At 38.6% G+C, this 24200-nt stretch overlaps 1 protein-coding gene across 19 annotated transcripts in view; it reads left to right on the top strand.

The window, feature by feature from the left end:
- RAF1 (Raf-1 proto-oncogene, serine/threonine kinase) overlaps positions 1–24200 on the top strand; it is a 107348-nt gene that overhangs the window by 61463 nt on the left and 21685 nt on the right. For 10 of the 19 annotated variants that reach the window (XM_087887791.1, XM_034438055.3, XM_087887786.1 and 7 more), the window contains exons 2-8: positions 3127–3217; positions 9376–9606; positions 14878–14990; positions 15713–15815; positions 17268–17425; positions 19160–19255; positions 21062–21215. In XM_087887791.1, coding sequence (XP_087743917.1) covers positions 3182–3217; positions 9376–9606; positions 14878–14990; positions 15713–15815; positions 17268–17425; positions 19160–19255; positions 21062–21215 — 891 coding nt within the window. In that variant the 5' untranslated portion in view covers positions 3127–3181. Of the gene's footprint in view, positions 1–2239; positions 2411–3126; positions 3218–9375; positions 9607–14877; positions 14991–15712; positions 15816–17267; positions 17426–19159; positions 19256–21061; positions 21216–24200 lie in introns of those variants that run through there. The other 9 variants (XM_087887796.1, XM_034438081.3, XM_087887793.1 and 6 more) reach the window with 2 other exon arrangements.

Raw genomic sequence — 24200 nt, 5'->3', positions numbered from 1 at the left:
AGCTCATTTGAATTTACTGGAAATACAAGCATGGTATAAAATTTCCTCCTTACACATTATTTCTCATCTACCTTTTATATAGAAATCTTTTAATAAGCATAATTTGAGCATAGTTTAACTTTTATTTTGAAAAATAATTCTTTTTTCAGTTCCAGTGAGTTGTATCAGATGGTGTTTTTCAGAAAAATTAATGGCCAAAGTGGTAGGCATTTCTTCCGTATTGTACATTCCCATTTCTACTTAACTCTGCTTCAGAAGATTAGAGTGCTTTCCAGAGTAGGTCATGCAGAGTTTGTCCTGAAGAGAATTCTGTTTTGTTAATTCATTTGCAGTTCAAGTCTCTCAGTTTTCTCTTTTCTATCAGATTAATCCTGAATTGTGTTTACCCTTTGTTTTCAGCCTTTTGTCTTTCCTAGCAATGTTTAAGTAACATGCATTTTTTCTTTAAAGGATTAGAAACTATTAACCATGAGAATACAGAAATATAACTGCAGTATTTGTATACATTGTCCATAGAAAAGAGAGATGATTCTGATTCCCAAATTCATAAAATATCCAGCATTGCATTCTTCAACCCACATATAAGGTATGACTGATTGAAGCGATGCAGCCTTTTCAGGTTGACTGCAGTGAAGGATAATCTTATATTGATGGAAGCAGAGCTTTTTGTAGCAGATAACTGAACTGCTGAACTGAACTGAACAGAGTGGAAGTCTGGAGGTCTCTGGAGTTTCACATTCTTACCTGGCCTTGTGCCTGGGGGTTAGTAGTTTGGTCATTCTCATTGCCAGCACCTATTTTCTAGGGGTGTCTCACCTGGTATCCACCCTGTTTAATATTCATTAATTGCTTATGGTAAAGTAAAAGTCCCTAAATTTAGAAGACTGTTGTTAGTAGGAGATGGTATGTGTGCATATCTTTGTTTATCAATTTTCACTTAATGTAGTAGAATTGCGAATTTTTTAAAAAAAGCCCCTACATTTTCAAGAGATTAAGGGATTAGTAAATGAATTTGGTGAACAATTTGGATATTGCAGAAGTAATATAAGTAACTTATCATTGATGTCAATTAATAAAAATCCTGGTTTTATATATTGTGGAAGAAATAGCTGGGTTAAAAGCCTCTGTGGTGTAACATATCTCAGAATTTTATTTAAGTATTCTACTGACGTAAAAGTTATACAAAACACATTTAAAATGCAGCATATATTTTGCATGGTAGTTGATTTGAATCAAATAAAAAGGATTTAAAAGATTCTCTTCCCTCCCCATCTTCCAAATACCTTGTGTTGCTAATTCATGTCGTTGTCATACTTTTGGTAGAGTTAGTGTTTTTCTGTGATTAAAAGGCTAAACTAGAATGGTTTACCATTAATGCTGACAAATAATATATTGGCATCTGCTATTATAGTTACTATAACATATATGGAATTTCAGGAACCACTAGTTTGCATTTTTCCATTTCAGAGTATTCAGAAACACTTGAACTGAGTTGTGTTACAAATAGAGGGGGTTCCTTCTGTTTATTAAGGGGACTCCCAATCTAGGGAACCTGGCAGGCTCTAGGGAAAAGATGGTCTTTGCTAATTCAATATTTTATCTACGTCTCTAGAATTGATAGTAATATCCTTTGGTGCACATTTTCAGCATTTCTTTTACTATGGTGATGATGGGGGTTGAGGTTGAGAATCTCTCTATTAGATGATCTTCTAGATCCCTTGCAAACCTTATATTGGATGATGGGAAGAATGGTCTAGGTTGGGCTAATACAGGTAGTTCTCAGCTTACAACCACAATGGAGCCCAACATTTTGCTTGTTAAGTGAGTTTTGCCCCATTTTACAACTTTTCTTGCCACAGTTGTTAAGTGAATCACTGTAGTTGATAAATTAGTATACCGGTTGTTAAATGAACTTGGCTTCTCCATTGACTTTGCTTGTGAGAAGGTTGCAAAAGATGATTATATAAGCTTGGGACACAGCAACAGTCATAAATATGAGTCAGTTGCCAAGCATCTGAATTTGGGTCACATGATCATGGGGATGCTGCAAAGGTCGTAACTGAAAAATGGTCATAAGTCACATTTTTCAGTGCCGTTGTAACTTTGAACGGTCACTAAATGAACTGTTGTAAATTGAGGAATCCCTGTAGATGCATGAGCAGAGAGATTTTCAAAATTTGTCTTGTGTTTTTCCCATGGTTAACGTCCTTCAGTAATCAATCTATCCTCTACACCACAGGTGTCAAACTTGCAGCGTCACTTTGCCGTCATGTGATGTTTTGTGACATTTTTTCCCTTTGCGGAGCTGGGGTGGGCATGGCCTGTGCATGATGCATCCGCCCCGCAGGCTGCCAATTTGACACCCCTGCTCTACGCTGACTTTGAATCTAATGTCTGACCCTAAATCTAGGTAAATTTTTAAAAGTTTAAACAAGCATCTTCTATTGTAAAAAATAATGACTCTGGTGACTGAAGAGCTTCTTGATAAATCTTACTGATAAGGTTCAAAATTAAACTGAATTAAAATTCTGAAAATATTCTTTTAAAAATGCATACGTGGGAGGGAGGATTCCTCTGTCTGCTTCTAAACAGCTTTTGGTGGACATAGATAGAAAAAAAAATCCTATTTCAATAGATGGTAATTAGTCATAGTACAAACTCAGTGATATAGTGAAACTTGAGACCAATTTTTATTTTATTTATTTGATTTGATTTGATTTATATGCTGCCCTTCTCCGGAGACTCAGGGCGGCTTACAATGCATTAAGCAATAGCCTTCATGCTTTTGTATATTTATACAAAGTCAGCTTATTGCCCCCACAAACTGGGTCCTCAATTTACCTACCTTAGAAAGGATGGAAGGCTGAGTCAATCTTGAGCCTGGTGAGATTCAAACTTACAGTAATTGCAGACAGCTGGTGTTAATCACAATGCTATCAGTCTGCTGAGCCACCAGACCAAGGAGGAATGTTGAAGGTTTGGAGTGTACTAAGATGGGAAATAGAAATTTATCATGTTCTGAAGAGTATAGTTAATAATTTGAGCAGATTATATATGGTATATCACTTTATCACTGAACCTGGTGTGGCCTAGTTGTGATGGACATATTACGTTTGATATTCTTAGGGCTGGAGCACATAACTACATTTGCCATGGTGGAGATGTGGCTGAAAACGGGAGCATGGGATATCAGTGCATGATCACGGAGCTCCACGCAGTAAGTACTTCTGCATGTTCTAGCCAGGATGATGATGGCAGCATCCCCGTGGCAAAATATGTGGACTCCAGCCCTTAGTCTTTCATTGTTGTGCCATCTCTGAAACATATACTGTAGGTCAGCCCTTGAAAATAAAGACACTTGAAAGGAAGGCATTTCACACCTTGAAAATGAGAATTGATAATGATTATCATCTGTGTTGATAGGTATAAGTTTAGAAACAAATACAATCGAATTCTGAAATATTAAGAGTATGAAGTGGGTTTTACAAAGTAAAGACAAAAAGCAACACATTAAAAATCAGATACAAATAATAAAACCAGTAAAGATTATGTTTCTGCCATACTGTATGTGGAAGAATTCTAAAAGGAAACTTTCCAAATTCCTGAATATATTTTTAGAACGATTTATGTTCCTTTTCACATACATTTACTGTTTTAGTTGTTTAATTGAAGGATTACAGGATCATAAAAACTGAGTTTTTAAAGTTGTTTAATTGGTAAGACATTTAACTTTCCATTAAAAAGTTAAATATTCACTTTTTCCTAATAGTCATCTATCTCTCTATTTTTGGAAAAACATGTTTGTGTACTTTAAAAAAAATCAGTTTGTACAGATCTTTCTCAGAACCTTTCAATTTATGGTTACTGCAGTGATAATATAAAATTTGTTTGCTGCCCAAACTGCATACAATCCTTTTTCGGGAAATTGCATCTCAATTTATAAAGATCCATTAGTGTACAGAACTTTCCCATTGTGGAATTTCTAGTAGAGGACTGTTTATATCCCCCTTCAAAGAGCCACTCTGCTGCCATTATATAAATGGTGTACATTGTGCCTAGCATAATTTGAGATTATGGTGATAATTTGGTGGTGATTACATGCTATGCAATATTTATAGTTCTAGTTCAGCATAACATCCTCAGTTCTTGCTACTAAGCAATTTGTTGGATGTATTATTTTGATTTGACGTAGATAGTGATATATCATATCAAATAAGTAATAATATGAATTATCAAAAAGGAAGTACAGAAGGATATGACTTATTTTGATCAGAATGACAAATACTTTAGAAGCAGCAGATTTTTTTTATTTTTTTTTATTTTTTTATTTGATTTATATGCCGCCCTTCTCCGAAGACTCAGGGCGGCTTACAATGTGCTCAGCAATAGCCTTCATCCTTTTGTATATTTTATACAAAGTCAGCTTATTGCCCCCACAACTGGGTCCTCAATTTACCTACCTTAGAAAGGATGGAAGGCTGAGTCAACCTTGAGCCTTGGCGAGATTCGAACCCTGCAGTAATTGGTCTTAATAACCAGCTTAATAACAGGGTGCCTTAAACCCCTGTACTACCAAGGCTCACTTATTTATTTATTTATTTCTACCTGATAGGGACATTGATGGCAGTACATTAAAAGCCCACTGATGTAGAAATTTGTCATAGTAGGGTGATGAGATATTGGTGTAAAATTATTTTTCACAGGCACACAGAACAGAATCTAGGGATTAAATTTACATTTAAAAAAAAATTCTCCATCTCATATTTGTTATTTGGTAACTTTCTATATTGTTATAAATCAGAATATATTTTATTTGATTTTTGTCCTTCATTCAAATGTTGATATTTTTTATGAAAGTTTCATGTGAATTTTATATCTGATATATGAAAAACATCGGAAATAGCTAAACTCTATTTTTGGAAATACAATATGTATTAATTTCTGCTTAATATTGTTTCTGTGCATTGATTATCTCAGACGTCTGGATATGGTATGTCTGCTTTTGGTACTAGGAAATATAACCCCCCTAAAATATACAGTACATTAGTTTGTGTTTACTGAAAGGAATTACTTTTGCCAACTCATGTACTTTTCAGATATCTTGTGAAGATTTGTAGTACTTTTCAAAAATCATAGATTTATTGATGTTAGGCTTTTCCTTGTTGAAATTCTTCAGGAAGGTTAGTGAAGATATTTTTTTAATACCTTGTAAATACTTGAAATATCTGTTTTCAAAGATTATGTTTGGTATGAGAAATGGCACAGGAAAATGTACATGAGTTGGCAAAAATAATTCCTTTCAGTAAACACACCTGAATAAATAGCCTTTCCACAAATGTCAGGTCAATGATAGTACTTTTTGAACCTGAGATTCTCATAGTGAATAGGCAGTGTACCATCATAACTACAAAATCCAATGATGAGCCTCTAGCATGTTAAAATTTCTCTGTTAAAAAAACTGAGCTAAGACTAGAAAGCTTTATGTCAAATATCCTCAGTCATGAAAATCATTGGTGTCACTTGCTGTCTCTCAGTCTAAACTACTACATAGGTTTGTTGTGAAGAAGATATTTGGGCAGAGCTTGCTTGGTTTTCTAGATAAAAGATGAGTTATCAATGTTTTAAACAAAAAGCATAGACAAGGAATATCAAGTGCCAAGTTGCAGGTTGTTTGATTATGCTGTGGCAAACAACAAACAGTAACATTTGAGAGTTGATAATATTTCATCTCCTTTGCCACTTTTGATAAGAGAACCCATCTGAACTGGGAGTTCAATGAACTGTTATTGATGTCATCATTATTGACCTGTAAAAATGTACAAAAAGCTACAAATGTACTAATTAGGGTGCTTATTTAATGTGATATGTGAATAATTTCTGCATACATTTCAGAAGCGCTTCACCAGAGATAATTATTTAAAGTATCTACTAACAATGGCATGAATTTTGTAGGCTTCTGGGATCTATTTTTCTCTAAATCTTAGTCTGTTAAATTAAAAGAACATTCAGAATTGTTCAGAAAAGAATGGTTAATACACTGAAACCCATGAGAACATGCTGAAATGAAAACCAAATTATATGTGGGATATATATATCCCTTATATATATATAGGATCCTTATATATATAGGATCGTGGCTCCTAACGTTCTGTAACATAAACCTAAAAAGGCTTCTGTGAAATAATTTCTATTCAACACTTAACCCCTTCCTGATTTGAGGGCTCCATGTAAGCAAGAATGTGATCATGGTTGCTGAAGCAGCCTTTAAATCCTAGTTTATTGCTTTGACTCATGGAAACATATATTTACATAAATAGTGTCTCAAATACATTTGGAATAGTAAATTTGAAATATTTTATATGATTTCACATATTTATCCATACTCTCGAACTGAAGAATGCTATGTTTGAACCTAAATGAATTGCATTTAATAGTTTCTGAAAAATAGAGATTCAAAATATTCCAGCAAAATCCCACGATCGTATAATAATGCAGCATTGTTGAATAAATTATAGTTGGTTGGATTCATTCATTGTGCTAGCTGTTGATTGTATTTTATAAACCACAATAGTTGTAGTTATTTAACATATTGTCATAGTGTAACAAGGGATAGACTTCTACAGCAAAAAACCAAAATCAAACAGTAACAACAAAGAAACAGGATTAAGAGAGTCTTGTGGCACCTGAAGGATTAACTATTTTATTATAATGTATAGGATTGTATTTTGCATTCCATATACTGTAATTATTTCCATTTTTCTTTAATAATGCCCATTTTAAATGGTTTTAATGCTATTCAAAATGTTTAGTTTTTCTTCCAACACAATGTAAACTATAGTAAGAGTATGGTACTGAGATTTTCACATTGGTTAAATGTCAAGAAAAATACACAAAAGCTGAGAGCTGTTATTCCATCATTAGAACCCAAAATCCACATTCCTATATATATTACCAATATAGGATGTCTATGTGCATGATTCACCTGAAAAATGTTTATTAGAATACTAATATTGTAAAATTGTGTGTAATATGGAATTATTTCCACAGAGAAATATAACTCTGGAAAATTTCCTGCCTCAATGCTTATTCTGTACTATTTTCCTATGCTGCTATCACAATTCTAGGTAAGGCTTTTGCCTTTCTCTGCCATTCAGTACTTAGCCCAGAGATCATGGAGCAACCCCAAAGGCTGGTGTTTTCATTTTTCTCATCTGTTCTTTGTGAAGGTTGTCAAAGCATGGTTCCTTTCTCCCTCCTAGTGGCAAAAAAAGTGATATAAAGTCAGACTGGATGAATTCATCCGTTCTCATAAAAAATTTCAGCTGGATGTGCCAGCGTGCATGTGTCCTATTGATAGTATTCTCTGAAAATGACACTTCTGACCTTAACAAGGTAAAATGTCAGTTTTTAGTGTACATTGCAAAAATAATACAAAATAGGTAATGTTAAGTAGAAGCAAGATGCCACTAAACCTAGTTTGGAATAGTGGAAAAGATTGTACTTTCTTTTTTCACCATTCGGGTTACTTGTTCTCTCCAATTTGTGTGCAAAATTCTAATTGTTGAAGATTCTATAGCAAATTAAGCTGGTTGGGTTTTTGTTAATGAAGACCACACTATAGTTTTAGAAACTGAAATAATATTCAGAACCTGAATAGATCATTTTAAACTGCATATGCTTGCACTAATTTAATATAAAAGAATAGGGTTTCAGTTTAGGCTTTAGTTCCTAGGTCAAATGGGGAATGTACTGATAAGTAAAAGTATACTTGTTGTCCAGTCTCTTATGGTAATAATGCAATCTTGTCTATTTCTGTTAACATTATATTGGTATGTAATATTCCGTATAGGCTGATTGAAAAAAAAAAATCATTCCAGCATGAAGACAGAGCTTTTTAAGAAGTTGTTAGCAAGAAAATATGTCTGTTATTAGAACTGAAATAAAGTAGTCTGTGTAATTGATTAGGCATGGCTATGTGTATGGTGTATTTTCCCTCTAAAAATGTCTACATTTAATTCCTTATAAATTGTAGTGGGAAAAGAGAACAGAGGCACTAGTAGCTGAGTTGCCACACCATACAAAGTCAGAAACATTTTTTACGTACTGTATGTTTGAATAAGTAATAATAGCCTGGTCTATGCAATACTAAACTGGAGTGGATAGATTCAGTTACTATGTTAAGATGCATCATGGTTTAGCACAGTATTTAAATGAGACACTTGATCAGTGATTATTTTAAAAAAAGGTTCTTATATACTATATAGTCTTTAACTGTACTGTACAGTTACAGTTGTAAGTGTAACGGGGGATTAATTTCTTTCCTAAATACTGCTAAATTGATGCCCTTAGACTCTCCTAACAAAATCATACCATTGAAAATTGACAACTAAATATACAGGGATTCAGGAATAACTTAAGAGTGCTTTGGCTTAGCAGACTTACTTGACTTTTAAAACTAAAAACTACAGCTTCCCTTTTCAAAAAAGAAAAAATTGTCTGAAAATGTCAATCCTATCCTATGCATTACTGTCATATGTGCTGCAGCCTGGGAAAAAAAAGATTGGCCTTCATCGACTGAATTAAATTCCTATGACTTACAAAGAAGCACATGTAACCTGGATTTTCTTCAAGAAAAAATAGGAAACAAGCTATTAATTATTTAGTATGTCTTTTGGCATTGTGAACAATTTTGGTCCGTTGATTCAAGGAAATAATAATGTAGAAAGCTTAGAAATGTACAGGTAGTTCTTGATTTAACAACCATTCATTTAGCAAGCATTTGAAGTAACAACAACAGTGAAAAAAATGACTTGAAAATGGTTCTCACACTTACAACCATTGCGGCATCCCCATGGTCATGTGATCAAAATTTGGAGATGTGGCAACTGGCGTGTATTTATGACAATGGCAGCATTCGGGATTCACATGATCACTATTAATGATCTTCCTAGCTAACTTCCAACTAGCAAAGTCAATGGGAGAAGCCAGATTCACTTAAAGACAGCATGATTCACTTAACAGCTGTAATGATTGGCTTAGCAATCATGGCAAAAAAAAAATTGTAAAATTGGGTGTGACTCATTTAACAACTGCTTTGCTTGGTCCCAATTGAGGTCGTAAGTCAAGGACTACCTGTAAACAGTTGGTCTTATTGGTGGTTATAGTGTGCTGCTCCAGAAACATGTTCGTGTATCTGTGTACATCCGCTAAGGCAAAAAAAACCCAAAACCCGCAGTTGTTGATGAAGTTTTCTTATATTTAATAACTGAATTATAAATCTTTTACTATGCATTTGGTGTTGCAAATACTTACTTTATAGCAAAATAAGAAACTGGTTTCAGCATGCTTCTGAGGAGACTTGTCTTTCTTTTAAAGGTTTGGTTACTTAAAGCTGCTTCAATGGACCACATTCACGGAGCTTGGAAGACCCTTCCTGATGGAATTGGATTAAAGGATTCTGTCTTCAATGGATCCAGCTGTATTTCACCTACCATTGTTGAACAGTTCGGTTATCAGCGCAGAGCATCTGATGATGGGAAACTTTTAGATTCCTCCAAGACAAGTAATACTATTCGTGTTTTTTTGCCTAATAAGCAACGCACAGTGGTGAGTCTGTTTCTTGTTTTGGTCAAAATAAAAGATTCACTGTTTTTTCTCTACTAGTTCATAAATATTCCAGTGCTCCAGTAGTCTAAAAATGTTTAAATGTGGAAGAGTCCAGAATGGATACACTGACATTTTGTTCAACGTGTTTATTCAATATATACACACACATAACTTTGGAGAGAGTAGTGAGACTAGTGTAATTTCTCTGAATATATGTATACCTGCTCTTATGAGTAGGTCCTGCTAATGCACCCTTTCTGGACATTAGATGGTTTCTTGTGTTTTGCTCTTGGCTTGAAAGAGGCTACTGAGTTGAACCTCAAAGAATTTTAGACTTCTATCCACATCATAAATATAGATAATTAAACATCAGCAGCAAAAATCACATAAGCTCAGGCAAATTAGAAAGAATCCGAAATGGAGTCTTTTGTTAAATGGCTGACAAGCTTCTGGACTCATGGTAATCGTAAACTTACACAGAATCTTAATTTTACCCATAGAAATTACCTTAAAAAGTGTTTCTCATCTGTTAATAGCATTCTTGCTTTCTTCTCTGGCTTCCTACTTTTGTTTTTTGTTTTTTGCCAAATATGGAACAGTGATGACATTCTCCAACCCTTCTCTGTATAGAATTTAACCTTAGCTTAAAAAGTGCTTAAATTTGAGGTAATTATGTATTGTAAGGAAGCCTAATATAGGTGTAAAAGTGCTGGGCTGTCTACTGTGAGTTTTTTTTTAAAGGCAGAAACTATCATGTCTGTTTTCCTTTTTCCTTGCTTGCCTTAATTGTTTACATAATTGATTATCAAGATTAACATTTACCAGGTTTCCTCTCAATCAAAATCTAAAATTGTAAATTTGATAGGAAAGCATGCTAATAATATTAATTCATAGAAGAGGCGCACTTACAACTTTTGAAGGCAAGCCATTCCACTGATTAATTGTTCTGTCAGGAAATTTCTCCTTAGAGATTGTGAGTTATTTTAATTTATAGAGGGCTTGTGTTCCCATTCCTCCACCATTATTGTCCTAGTTCTTAACACAAAAGTCACACCCTGATTTTTTTTTTTTTGGCCACAAAATGTCCATAATACAATATCTTGGTGCTTTAAACTGTGTAAATGAGTTCTGGAGGCCCCAAAAGATCAGAATAAATTCCAATGCAACAACAACTGTAATAAGCAACAAGAGAGCAAGGGGTTAAATCGGTGTATCGGTGTATATTCAATCAATACTGTATATCAGAAAGTTCAGCTTTCTAGAACTGAAGATTTTCTCAATTTTTAGAAGTATTTTAGTGAAGAAATGAGATCATTTCCAAGTGAATATACCATATTTTTCGGACTATAAGATGCACCTTTTTCCCCCTAAAAAGAGGGTGAAAATCTGGGCGCATCTTATAGTCTGAATGTAGCCCCGCCCACCCGCCAGCCCCCACCCTTCAGACATATTCGACCTTTGCGCGTCACGTTTTTGGGCGGCTCCAGGTGGCGGGCATCTGGGTTGGGGCACAGCCTGAGGAACGAGCCTCTTCAGGATGGTCGGGGGAATCTGCCTGGTGATTTCGGCGAACAAGGTGGGCCCCACAGTTCACGGCTGGTCCCCCCTCTGACCGCCCAGCGAACAGCTCAGGGCAGACAATGGCCACGATGACTTCACTCCCCAGCAATGTGGGGAGCCGCCGCCATCACCTAAGCCCTCTCCGTGCCTGGGAGCCCCTAAAGCGAAACATCCCTCCTTTCCAGCCACCGCCGCCCGTTGGCCCGATGCAATTCGCAGAGCCATGTTTCAGGTGGCGGCCGGTTCCCCTCCAATGTGCTTCGGGGAACCAGGGAGGAAAACATTTTCAGATGGCAGCGCCAGCCACATACCTTGCTTTTGGATTCGGGGAGGGCATAACAGGGAATGTGGGTGGGGGGTAGATCAGTCGTTTGAAGGGGAGAGGGAAGATGCATACTCTTAACTTTGCACGTGCCGTGGTTGGTGTTGGAGGAAGAGAGGCGGAGGACCTGGGGGTGCTGATGCTCTGGCCCGCTACTCCCCCCACCCTCAGGCTGCCCCTATGACTTTGTTTCCCTGGAATGGCTACAGCAGTAGCTGGACGAATCGATACTCCCCCCCCAAGCCATCGACAACACGATCTGTTTGTGCTCTCACGGTAAGCTGCACCCGGATAAAATCACCATCAAGCGGGTCTTGGAGGACGTGGCTGACTACTTTTACAAGAGATATGGGGGAGGACCCAGGCTGACAGGTGGGGGGTGCGCCTTCCTGGGCGAGGCCGGCTTTGGCCCTGGCCGCCTTCTTGGTGTGATCCCCTCTGCTTTGGGGTGGCGGGGGAAGGAGCAAGAAAGGAAAGGTGAGGGAATACTAGGCAGATGGAACTGCTTACGGTATGCTCTTGCAGAGAAGGGAGGGAGCCTTCCAGCTCTTCAGGAGATGTGAGATCTCAAATGTTGCAAACTTGGTGTTACACCTCACTGGTGTGTTGCCACATTTGTCAGTTTCCTCCCACCCACCCCCTTGCACCTTCCCCAGCACTGTTTTTGGAGTTGCCTCTGGAGAGACGAGGTGCGACCCGAGGAATCCATATTGGCAAAAGTGGCGCCCGCCCATGAAAGCTCAGGGAGATGGCCTTTTGCCTTCCTTCCCAGGGTGGGAGCTCTCTGCTGGGTCTCCTCCACAGGGTTAGGGCAGTGGGATGGTAGAAGCTCCCCCCTTGCCGAACGGCCAAGGAGGGGGCCCTGCTGCTGCCTTTCAGCCTCCAGGCATCCTTCTCCTTCCTCAGTGAAAGCCCTCTGCAAGGACTGCACGGTGGAGAGGTGTTGGGTGCTGTGGCTGAAGAGCCGGCTCAACGAGTACTACAAAGCTGTCTGTAACCTCCTCAAAACAGCGGTCAAGGAGTGAGCGGCTCCCGGCGGCCGCACATCCCATTTTTGGATTCGGGGAGGGGAAAAGCCAGCCTTGTCCAGGTTGGGTGCCCCCCCCCGTCAGCCTGGGTCCTCCCCCGTATCTCTTGTAAAAGTAGTCAGCTACATTCTCCGAGACCCGCTTGATGGTGGAGATCTTGTCCGGGGCAGCCTGAGTGTTGGGGAGGGGGGGCCAGAGCATCAGCACCCACAGGTCCTCCACTTCTCCTTTCCAACACCGACCACGGGCATGCAAAATTAAGAGCATGTATCTTCCCCCTCCCCTTCAAACGACTGATCAACCCCCCACCCCCATTCCCTGCTATGCTATGCAAAGCGTTTTCCTCCCTGAATCAAAATGCACGGCGTGTGGCTGGCGCTGCCACCTGAAAATGCTTTCCTCCCTGGTTTCCCGAAGCACATTGGAGGGGAACCAGCTGCCGCCTGAAATGTAGCTCTGCAAATTGCATTGGGCCAACGGGTGGCGGTGGCTGGAAAGGAGGGATGTTTTGCTTTAGGGGCTCCGAGGCATGGAGGGGGCTTTAAGCGGCGGCGGCTCCTTACATTGCTGGGGAGTGAAGTCATTGTGGCCATTGTCTGCCCTGAGCTGCCCGCTGGGCGGTCAGAGGAGGGGGGTCATTCACAAACCGTGGGGCCCGCCTTGTTCACTGAAGCCACTGGGCAGATTCCCCCCCAGACCATCCCGAAGAGGCTCGTTCCTCAGGCTGCCCCCAGAGCATGTGAGGGTCTCTTCAGGAAAAACAAGTAGTCCTTGTGGATTGCAGGAGCACCCCGATAAGTTTTCTGGAAAAGAACTTCTCAGTAATCGACCCCCTCTTTCCCAGCCGAGTCTCTGAGGCACCTCTCTCTTGCAGGAGGAGGAGGAGGGCGGTGTAAAGCAGCGCCACCTTAAATGCTGGTAGGCAGAGATAGAATTCTTGTTTTCTTGTTTTCCTCCCCCAAAATTAAGGTCCGTCTTATACTCTGAAAAATACGGTAATTCCTGAATTCAGGTGACAACTCCAACAAACACCACTGGAAACACCAACAAACAATCCATCAAAATACAGTTCAAATACAGTTTCCATAGGCATTGAGTCCAGATTGAAAAAGAGGTTCTTTTAAATGTATTGGTGCTAAACCATTTAAAATTTTAGAGATCATCTGAAGCAATGTGAATTGTAGCCTGGAAACAAATTGAAAAACAAGTAGCTATTTCAGAAGATCAGTCCTACATTCTCAATATGTCTGTTAACAATTGGGCTGCTACATTTTGACCCAGTTGTAGTTTTCAAGTATTGTTTGAAGTTGGTGTTGGTAGAGTATAATCCAGATATGATGGAACTAAGGCAGAAGATGTCACAAGATCTGATTCTCTGGGGCTAGGTGAGGTTGATAAACCAGTCTTCAAATACGATGATCACTTTGTGTGACAGGAATTCCTCAAGAGATTAGTAATAAATTGGACTCATCAATATCCAGGTACAAGTTATCCCTATAGTTACTACAGCTCTGCAAAAGTCTGGCTACATTGACCCTATCTCCCGATCAAATAATGTTTTATCTCTGATGTTCTATCTCTGTTCAGTTTCTTCCTCCAGTTCATCCTGGTTCCATCCTGCAAAAATAATTAGATGCAAGAACAATCAATGAATGCAGCTTTAGTACCAGTGCAACTAAACCCCTAACAAACCCCTTCTTGAGAAGTAAATCTCCTAGAGTTGCTGCTATATTGTAATTACAACAGCACTGAAAAAAGTGACTTTTGACTGGTGTTCATACTTGGAACCATCGCAGCATCCCCATGGATACGTAATCAAAATTTGGATGTTTGGCAACCAACATGAATATACAGTGGTTGCAGTGTCCCAGGGTCATGTAATCGCAATTTGCGATCTTCCCTGCCAGCTTCTGATAAGCAAAGTCATTTGGAGAAACTGGACTCACTTAATGACTGCAGTGATTAATTTAACCATGACAAAAAAGGCTGTCAAATCAGGCATAACTCACTTAAAAACTGCCTTGCTTAGCAATAGAAATTCTGGTCCCAATTGTGGTTGGAAGTCAATACCTTTAATGCATTTTGCATTTAGTTTTTCCAAGGTAAAAGTATACAGAGTTACAGGGATAGATGCCCCTCCCTCCCAAAAACATTGACAATAGTAAGGAAATGAATTTTCAATTCTATTCACTCCACTGACCGTAAGAGTTTACCAGCATTTAAGGCATCTGGCTATTGTCTAACAAATTGAGTCTTCTAGAGTTTAAGAACAATTGCTCTTTAATTGAAATATGAAGATTAAGAAGCTAAATAATAATTTATATTTTTGGAAATAGAAAAACTTTATTTTGTGTTTAACAGGTAAATGTACGTAATGGAATGACTCTTCATGACTGTCTTATGAAAGCACTCAAAGTTAGAGGTCTGCAGCCAGAATGCTGTGCTGTTTTTCAATTACTTACTGAACACAGAGGGTAAGAATTGGAATTAAATTGTATATAAATAATTTCTTCCCATGAGATTATTTAAGATAATATTTAGTATATTTCATTTCATATAGCAGCTGGAGACTCTTCTCTTATGACAGGACATTTTTAAAAAAAGCAAATCAGCTATGATTCTCGCTTTAGATATTCCTCTGCTTTTTATAGGACGAGATCAAATAATTCTATACCAAGCTGCTGGGGAAGATAACTTCAGTCCTTCTAAGGCTTATACTGAAGGCCACATTAAGCGCAAATCATGGATGATGTCAGTTTGTTTTCTTCTCCTGAATGTGTAAATTCCAGATAACTTAAGGTTCCAGTGGTTATATAGATGTTGCAATAGCATGTTTAACAAAGTTAGTGAAGATGCCAAAATAACAACGGATACAATGACATCAATAAGGAAGTACAAAAATTATGGGCTTGTGTACTATACTGATGGTTGACTTAATTACAAAATGATGGTATTTTTATGATGATGTTTCTTATGTTTTATCATGTGCCACCCTTGGCTCCATGAACAATTATAATACTCTTATTGTTTGCAATTTTTGAATACTTCAGAGTAGAAAGTAAAATACATTGTCATGTGTATCTTAAGGTAATTTTGTTTCTAACTAACAATTATCTGCAATAAATGAGGTTTCCAAATAATTTCTTTGAAAAGTGAATACTTGCAGATATTTAAGAGGTTTTATTTGTTTTTATAGTAAAAAAGCACGATTAGATTGGAGTACAGATGCTGCATCCTTGATTGGAGAAGAATTACAAGTTGACTTCCTTGATCATGTTCCACTCACAACACATAACTTCGTATGTTGATCTTTTGTATGTATAGTAGAACTGGCAATGCTTTATGGAAAGCAGTGCTGCTAGATTTGTATACAGACTTTATTCTTTATTTTGTCTTCTCACAAAATAAACATGTACATCAGAAAGCTATAATATAGTTGAGTTTTCTGTCTTTCCAATATTGATATAAAATGAACAGTTTTGTTCACTAGTCTTGTAGTATATTGTCCTTTTCTTTTCTACAGTTTTTTTCTTGTTTGCATTGGGCATTTTTCCTTGCAAGATTAAGAATTACCAAGTGCAGTTTAAAACCTCTCTTTTCTAAATGTCCATTAAGATGGTCAGAAGTGTAGTTGTAGTTGGATTTTATACCTAAAGTAGTCGGGTAAACTACAGAGTTCCTCCTCTGATCTGTGCATCAGTGCCTACATTTTTTGAAAATTATTTTTTAATTAATGTAAATAATACAAACTATTTTTCTTAACCATTTAGTGATTTTTCCATTCTGCATGCTCCTCTATAGTTCTTAGCAGAAAATTTGTGAATGGGTTCTCCTGATACATATATACGTAAATAGATAGTAGTCAAAGATATTCTGACCTTCCTTTTTTGCATGAAGAAAGAGTCAGAAAATACTCTAATTTATATTACGATCCTGTAGGCACCTGGATTATTGCTATGCTTAATGCTTCTTCCAATCTTGGCCTAATGATTGTAATAGAACATTCTCACTAATCAAGTACAGGTATTACAAAATGAAAGTATGGAGGGAGCAGGGGACATGCCAGCTTCAGCTCTTTTTTTCTGAAACTTCTGAAAATTGGTGAGAAAAATGTAAAGAAAGACTAAACGTTGCTGAATATGTAACCCTCTGTATGAAATGTGCAGTTCTCTGTATGATGTAAAAGCCCTTGTCATCAGTGTACAAAGATTGGAACACACAATTCCATGATCCTTTTGCCTTTTCATTTAGTAATGCATGCATTGGGCTAGGATATATAAAGATACTTCAAAGTATTTTTTAAAAAACCCATCTGTAAATTTAGCGTGGGTTAGCCCTTTCTGGAACTTCTGCCCCTTTGGGTATGTTGAACTTCAAAGAATCTTTGAAATCGATATGGTACATAGTGAGAAGAAAAGATAACTGTCAGCAAATGCAATCTGTACTTGTTTTTTGGGAGGGGGGAGGGGGAGGAATTAAAGGACAGTTTGAGAATTTCTTCTCTGTGTGGTATCATACATACATTCAGAGAGAAACTTGTTTGAGCATGTATTTGTTTCTGTGTGCTTATTAAAATTTGATCACAAAGCTTAGAATTTACTGATTTTTATAAAAGTTCAATGCCCATGAAAATGTACTGAAGCAATTGGAAAATATAAACTAAAGTTAGTTTTTGAAAACACATTTATTGAAAGTTGTTTGCTCTTTGTAATTGGCAACATAAGTGACAAACAATTGCAATTGTTTTCCAGGCACGGAAAACATTTCTGAAGCTTGCATACTGTGACATCTGTCAGAAGTTTTTACTAAATGGATTCCGATGTCAAACCTGCGGTTACAAATTCCATGAGCACTGCAGCACAAAAGTTCCAACTATGTGTGTGGACTGGAGCAATATCCGGCAACTCTTGTAAGGACTTTTGAGGATCCGGGATAGAAGTAATTCTAAATTGTTGAAATAATGCAGAACCCTGATTACTTTGGGGGGGGGGGATCACCCTATTATTGAAAATTGCCTGGTTGATGATTTTTTCCTAAACTTCTATGTAAAAGTTGTAGGGAATTTTTCTGAAACTTTTAACTACTTTGTTTGCTATTATCATTTCAATTTGCCTAGTTCCTATCTAATGCCTCCATCTGTGACTTGATATGCAGTAACTGTGTGCATGTTACTTTTAATCATGCACTCTAGCTACATCTTTTGTATTTTTTATTTGTCCTTAGTACACCTGGCAGGAGCTAGGCTTTGGTCTCTGTTTGTTGCCAGTGCAGTTTCCCTAAAGTACTCAGTTGTTTGTTTTTCTTTTGTTTTTAATTCTGGTGCTTGTTTCAACAGGTAATATCAGGAATGGGGAAAAGTATTTGTAAAATTAGCTGCCCCTCCTGTTTGTTTAGAATCTTTGTCATTTCACTCACTGCTGCAACTTTATAGCTAAACTATTAGTGGGTTGTGTTGTTCAAAGATGCAAAGCAAAGTACTTATATGGAATCTAAAAACAACTTTTTATTGTAATTACTTTTATTTATAGTCTGATTCGGCCATCATGGAAAACCAAAATGTGTTTTATTTGATTTTGGTGTGGTGAATCCAACTATGGTGGTTTAGAAATTGTGATATATATGGATTTCCATGTTTTAGCTAAGCCAAATGTAATTTGCTCAGTAAACTATAATTAAAGAAGCAGTGAGTAAGCAGGTCTACTAGTCCTTTGTCTTGGTAAATTTTTTACTCTTTTCTTTGCTAGTTTTTTTTTACTAGTTCTGACTTTGTACTAAAGATCTCTACTAAAGCTAATATGATTCTTGTGATAGAATGACAATTTACACACTTCTGCAAGAAATCTGTAAAAGCATTTAAAATCAAAATGACTTGTTTTGTGTTCAGAATGGCTGTTCTGCATTCATTATGTGTTGTTTCAATCATTTTGATAATATTTGGAACTTGAAATCTCCCCTTTTGAACCAGTGGTGGGATTCAATTTTTTTTTTACTACCGGTTCTGTGGGCGTGGCTTGGTGGGTGTGGTTTGTTTTGGTGGGTGTGGCTTGGTGGGCGTGGCAGGGGAAGGACACTGTAAAATCTCCATTCCCTCCCCATTCCAGGGGAAGGTTACTGCAAAATCCCCATTTCCTCCTGATCAGCTGGGACTCGAGAGGCAGAGAATAGATGGGGGCGGGGCCAGAGGTGGTATTTACCGGTTCTCCAAACTACTCAAAATTTCTGCTACCGGTTCTCCAGAACTGGTCAGAACCTGCTGAATACCACCTCTGCTTTGAACCCAAAATAGCATGTTTCCAAGTAACTGTTTTAGACTCAAAATGGGAGCGCCTCAAATTCAAAGTTGTTTGCATCCAAAATCTTTTGTGTATCCCAACTTGGTGCTATCCTTTCACCATGATTAGCTGTCAGTAAAAGAATTCTAAGTTTATCATGCTAAGTCGTACTTTGCTTACCCATGGTTTATACAATACCTTCTAGTTATGGCATAGTGTATCATGTGAATGCATTTTTAAACTTAAATACTGTGTCAATTGATTATGATTTTTCCTAAGATTTTTCTTTTTGGAAAAAGCAGAGCTGCCCTGGTTGAAATGTTAAGATCTCTTGAATTCAGTAACTTTTTCTTTGGATGCTTTGATTTTAGATTATTTCCACATTCAAATATTGGTGATAGTGGTATCTCAGCACCTCCTTTGATGACTCGGCGAATACGTGAATCTGTCTCTCGGATGCCCATTAAGTAAGCAGCCCTTTAAGTTGTATTATATTAAATTGTTACTGTTTTTCACAAGTTGGCAGTATTATGAATTTCTGGGCAAAATTTATGTGTGTAAAATGGTAAGTTTTTTTGAAAGAACACTTCATCTCAAATTGATTCATTTCTTCAATACCATTTCAGGATGCCCAGCAAAGTAGTCTAGCTTTGCACACTCATCATAAGTTAAGAAGTAATTCCTTTGCCTCTCAATCTAAAGCAGGGGTCAGCAACCTGCAGCACTGGAGCAGCATGTGGCTCTTTCATCCCTCTGCTGCGGCTCCCTATTGCTGGTCAGCTCCACAATTGATAGGCCTTCTGGTTAGGACAGGTAGAGGAAAAAAGGATGCCGCGCTAGGAGGAGACTCTATGGTGGGGAACCAGACTTCCGGTCGACTCCAGAATTGAACGGGGGCTTCCGGTTAGGACCTTTGTGGCTCTTTGAGTGTTTAAGGTTGCCGACCCCTGATCTAAAGCAATAAGTGCTTCCACTTCACTTTCCCTCACCCACTAGCTCTGCCCTTTTGTGTGCCGGACTATCTGTTGCATCACCCCACCCACTGCCATATCCAGCACACTGCATGTCACTACCAGCTATGCCCTTCTTTCATACCACCAGAGCCAGGGCCTTTTTTGTGTCTTGGAAAAGAAGGCCCCAGCTAGTAGGGATGCACAATCCATAACTGCCCAAACTCCTTAATGCACACCACTGCCCTTGCCCCCTGTCCATCACTCATAGTTCTCACTCCTGGCACGTGGGACATTGCTACAGTGCTCCTCCACATATGGCCGGGATGAAGAGCACAGGGAGACAGGAAAAGATGATGGGGAAGTAACCGGGAAGGCAGTCATGAATAAATGGATAAATGTTAGGCGAGGATTACCTGGAGTTACTTTGTAAAGCACTCCATAGTTGAGAATAAACCAGGGGTGAAATGCTCCCGGTTTGGACCGGATCGCCCGATCCGGTAGCAATGGTGGCGGGTGGTTCAGAGAACCGGTAGCAAAAATCCCTGCTCCCCCCCCCTTGCCCAGCTGAGCTGCACGATCATCAGAGGCTTTTTTTTTGTTTACTTTTAAAAGCATTTTTTCTACAACAACAACTGCCGAAAAAATGCTTTTAAAAGTAAAAAAAAAGCCTCCGATGATCGCGCGGCTCAGCTAGGATCGTCAGAGCCTTTTCAAAGCATTTTTAAACCACCTCTTCCACTGAAGAGGTTGCAGAAAAAAATGCTTTATAAGTCTCTCTGACGATCAGGCAATTTACCTGGGATCATCAGAGAGACTTTTAAAGCACTTTTTCTTGTAACCTCTTCAGCGGAAGAGATGGTTTAAAAAATGCTTTGAAAAGGCTCTGACGATCCCAGCTGTGTTGCCTGATCGGCAGAGCCTTTTCAAAGCATTTTTTTGCATTTGCAGAAAAAATGCTTTGAAAAGTTTTTTTTTAAAAAAAGTTGGCCACGCCCACCAGTCACATTAACCCCCCCACCAAGCCACGCCCACAGAACCGATAGTAACAAATTTTACATTTCACCCCTGGAATAAACCTATTCAAAGCCATCGTTTAAAATTGGTTTCCTAATCTGCATATTTTGGGAATCTCTGGTGTAAAAAACCAAGGTGGATTAGGGGGAAAATCTTAGTTCTGATCATTTCCAAAATAACTTTTTATTTCTAGAGGACTATATCATAAAACTTGTTATTCTTAAATAGGTTCTATAGATTTTCATAAGTTAATGCTAAGGTCTTCATATAAAAGCATACATCTATAATTTTGTTTTCTTTCCTTAGTTCTCAGCATAGATATTCTACACCTCATGTCTTCACATTCAGTGGAACAAATCCTTCTCCTGAATGTTCCCTTTCTCAAAGGCAGAGATCCACCTCTACCCCAAATGTCCACATGGTCAGTACTACTATGCCTGTGGATAACCGGATAATTGAGGTATTCTTACTCCCTATTACTTAATTGGTATTTTACAATATCTAACTGCATGTCTATTTAATAACTCTTAAAGTTGGTTTCATTCAGATGTATTTTTTCTGATTTTCTAAATCATTAAGCTATGTTGTATGCTGTTCATTTGCTGTGTGCCTGGCCTAAGAAAAACCCTTTTCTCAAACATTTCTCAGGCAACATCTTCACATAAATTATCAATTGTCTATGCTATTAGAGGATCAAAGAACAAGTCATTGCTGCCATGTATGTTAAATCTAATAATATATCAAGCTTTCAGTGCTATTATCTCTGCTAACTAATGAATAGTGGAGCCAATTTTGATCTTTATGACTGTACTACAACTGTGCTTACAATAGCTGATTGAGTAGAATAAAGAACAACTTTTGTATAACAGGACCCAGAACAATATGATATTTATGCCTTCTAAGATAAAAAGGCTGCTACATTATTCTTTCCAATGTAGCATTTGAACAAATAATCTGGAAATACATCTTCTGAGAATAAAAATATAATAATAAATAGATAATATCTTGTTGTATTTTAATATTTTGGAATCAGTTTATTTTGTCTAAAGCAGTCTGCCTTATTACAAGGCCTGCCATGAATAAAATTAAACACAGATTGTTAAATGTTGTTTGCTTGAGATCCAAAAGATTTAGATTTAATTTTTACTTACTGTACTACAAAAGTAAAAAGAAAATTAATACTGATTTTCTTTTCTTAATGCAGATATCAAATAACAGGGTAGTATGATGCCAATGTAGATTTTGGGAGTATTGTTAATATTGGTGAAGTTTCAAGTATGTGAATGTTAAAACTCATAGGAAGAGGTCATGAAAGATATCCAGAGACTTGTTATAATAAAATTTTCTTGCATAATACTGTGGTTCAAATTTTCATTCTGGGAAAACCATTTGCCTTTTCTATAAAAAAATGTCCCCAGGTAGTAGTGACCAAATTTACAGTTTTTAGAGACATGGCAATGTTAGAATTTTGAGTTCCTTGAATTCATGATTGCATGAATATGGTGGGTTTTTCTTTGTATTCATGTACGTTGCATTAATCTGCCTTTACTGGAACAGATAAATAGGTTATGTTATCACATCTAGAAATGCTGAAACCAGCAATGGAGTGCTTCCCAAAGTATTGAGATGAACAAAGTGGGGACATGATTTTTTTCCCCTTGATTTTTCATTGAATGAAGTTAGGGGGCCATTTTTGAGAAATGAAATGTAATTGATTAGTTTAATTCTCCTTTGCGCTGCTTAGAGAGTCCATTGAATGGGTTAATCCTCATGTGACTGGCCAGAGAATGAGTAAGAATTTGCATAAACACACCTCCTCTTCCTGTCTAGCCCCAATTCCTTACTCAGTCCAGTCTTAGAGACTTGTTTATCGTCTAGCTCCATTCTTTTGACTCTCTAATCATTTAGAGAGATTTTGGAAGAAATTTAAAAAGCTTCTCCAAGCTTCAGTCCTTCCTGAAAGTCTTCCCAGACGTTGCCGATCTTTGGATTTGCACTTGGCCAAGTGCCGCTCAGCTGAGCCGCGGCTTTGCCAGCGTCATCGGAGACTTTATTTCGCCACCATTAGCCAAGGACACAAGGATCCTCTGCTTGCTGTTCCAAGGGAGATCGCCTTGCTGTGATTTGACTGGGGAGCGCGAGGGAAGCTGTGTTGTCAGCTTCGCGCTGCGGGGATCGAGGATAGCTCCGTGTTGTTGGAGCTCAGCTCTCCTTCGCTCTGCCCGTTTTAAATTGCCTTGGGGCTGTTTCGTCGGCTCCCGCCTTGGTTGGGCTCAATTTTTAAGCGCAAGGGGCTGTTTTGTCAGCCCTGCTTCACTCTCTGGCAGGTAATTAGGGTGCTTCAGGAGCTATGTTGTTGGCTCTCTGCCTCTCCCTCAGGGACCCTTTGGCTTTTAAAGAGCTGTTTTGTCAGCTCCACGCAGTTCTGCTGCCATTTTGAAGTGCCTGTGGGCTGTGTTGTCAGCCCAGCGCCATTTTGGAGTCTCAGTGTGAGGTTTATTCATCAGGTCTGTCCTGTCAGCCCCGTGCCATTTTGGTTACACCTCCCAGGATTTTAAACATTTACTAATTCAGCTGGAATTCGTTCAGCACTGCATCCGGATTGCTTCTTTATATTATCCCTGGCACCAATTATTTTAGGATCACATTCTCTGCATTTTTTTCCCATTGCCACCGGCCCTTTCAAAATGGCTGACCGCAGTTGTTCCCCTTCTAGAAAATCCCAATCTCCCTTTCAGCACAGAGGTAAATCTAAGGATAAGCACTCTACCAGGGCCAAATCATCTAAGGCTGCTGCTTCTTCTTCCAACTGCATCTGAGAAAGATGCCAGGAGAAGGCATCTGGCCTTAAACAAGCAACTTGACAAAGCAAAAAAGCTGTCAGAAGCCATTATACCTCCTACCCCCCCCACTTCCCCCCACTCCCCCCCCCTCCACCTCAGCCCTGGGGCATGACATATCTCCTCAAATTCAGCAGGAGATCTCCTCTTGGTCTCCAAATGTTTCCACAGAAGAGCAAGAGGACCAGGCTGTAATCAGGGAGGTTTTCTCTCAGGGAACCGATTCCGTCTTGGATCCACCTAGGCAAACTCGCGCCTCCAGGCCATCTTCCACTTTCACTCCTACAGTGGCAGGACTCTGCCCGGAGGAAGGCCATCCGACTGTCATTTCCCAGGAAATGTGCGATCTCATTGCATAGACAGTGGCTAAGGGCATTGATGCAGCCCTCGCCCAAAGAGGTATTCTGGCTCCATCATCTGCTCCCGCTCAGACACGCCAGCTCTCCAGGGCCTCGTCCCATTTGGACAGCGATTCTTCTGTGGCCATTCACTCTCATTCTCACCGCAGTGACCAATCTCTTATGGACGTAGAGGATGCTTTCGATTACAACCTCTCTGGGGAGGAGGAGGAAACTTCATCGGATAGACACTGTTCCACAGGTCTT

This window comes from Pantherophis guttatus, chromosome 2 (assembly GCF_059756535.1).
Source record: "Pantherophis guttatus breed Tessera chromosome 2, ASM5975653v1, whole genome shotgun sequence".
NCBI lineage: Eukaryota > Metazoa > Chordata > Lepidosauria > Squamata > Colubridae > Pantherophis > Pantherophis guttatus.
This window is presented reverse-complemented; position numbering and strand designations above follow the sequence as displayed.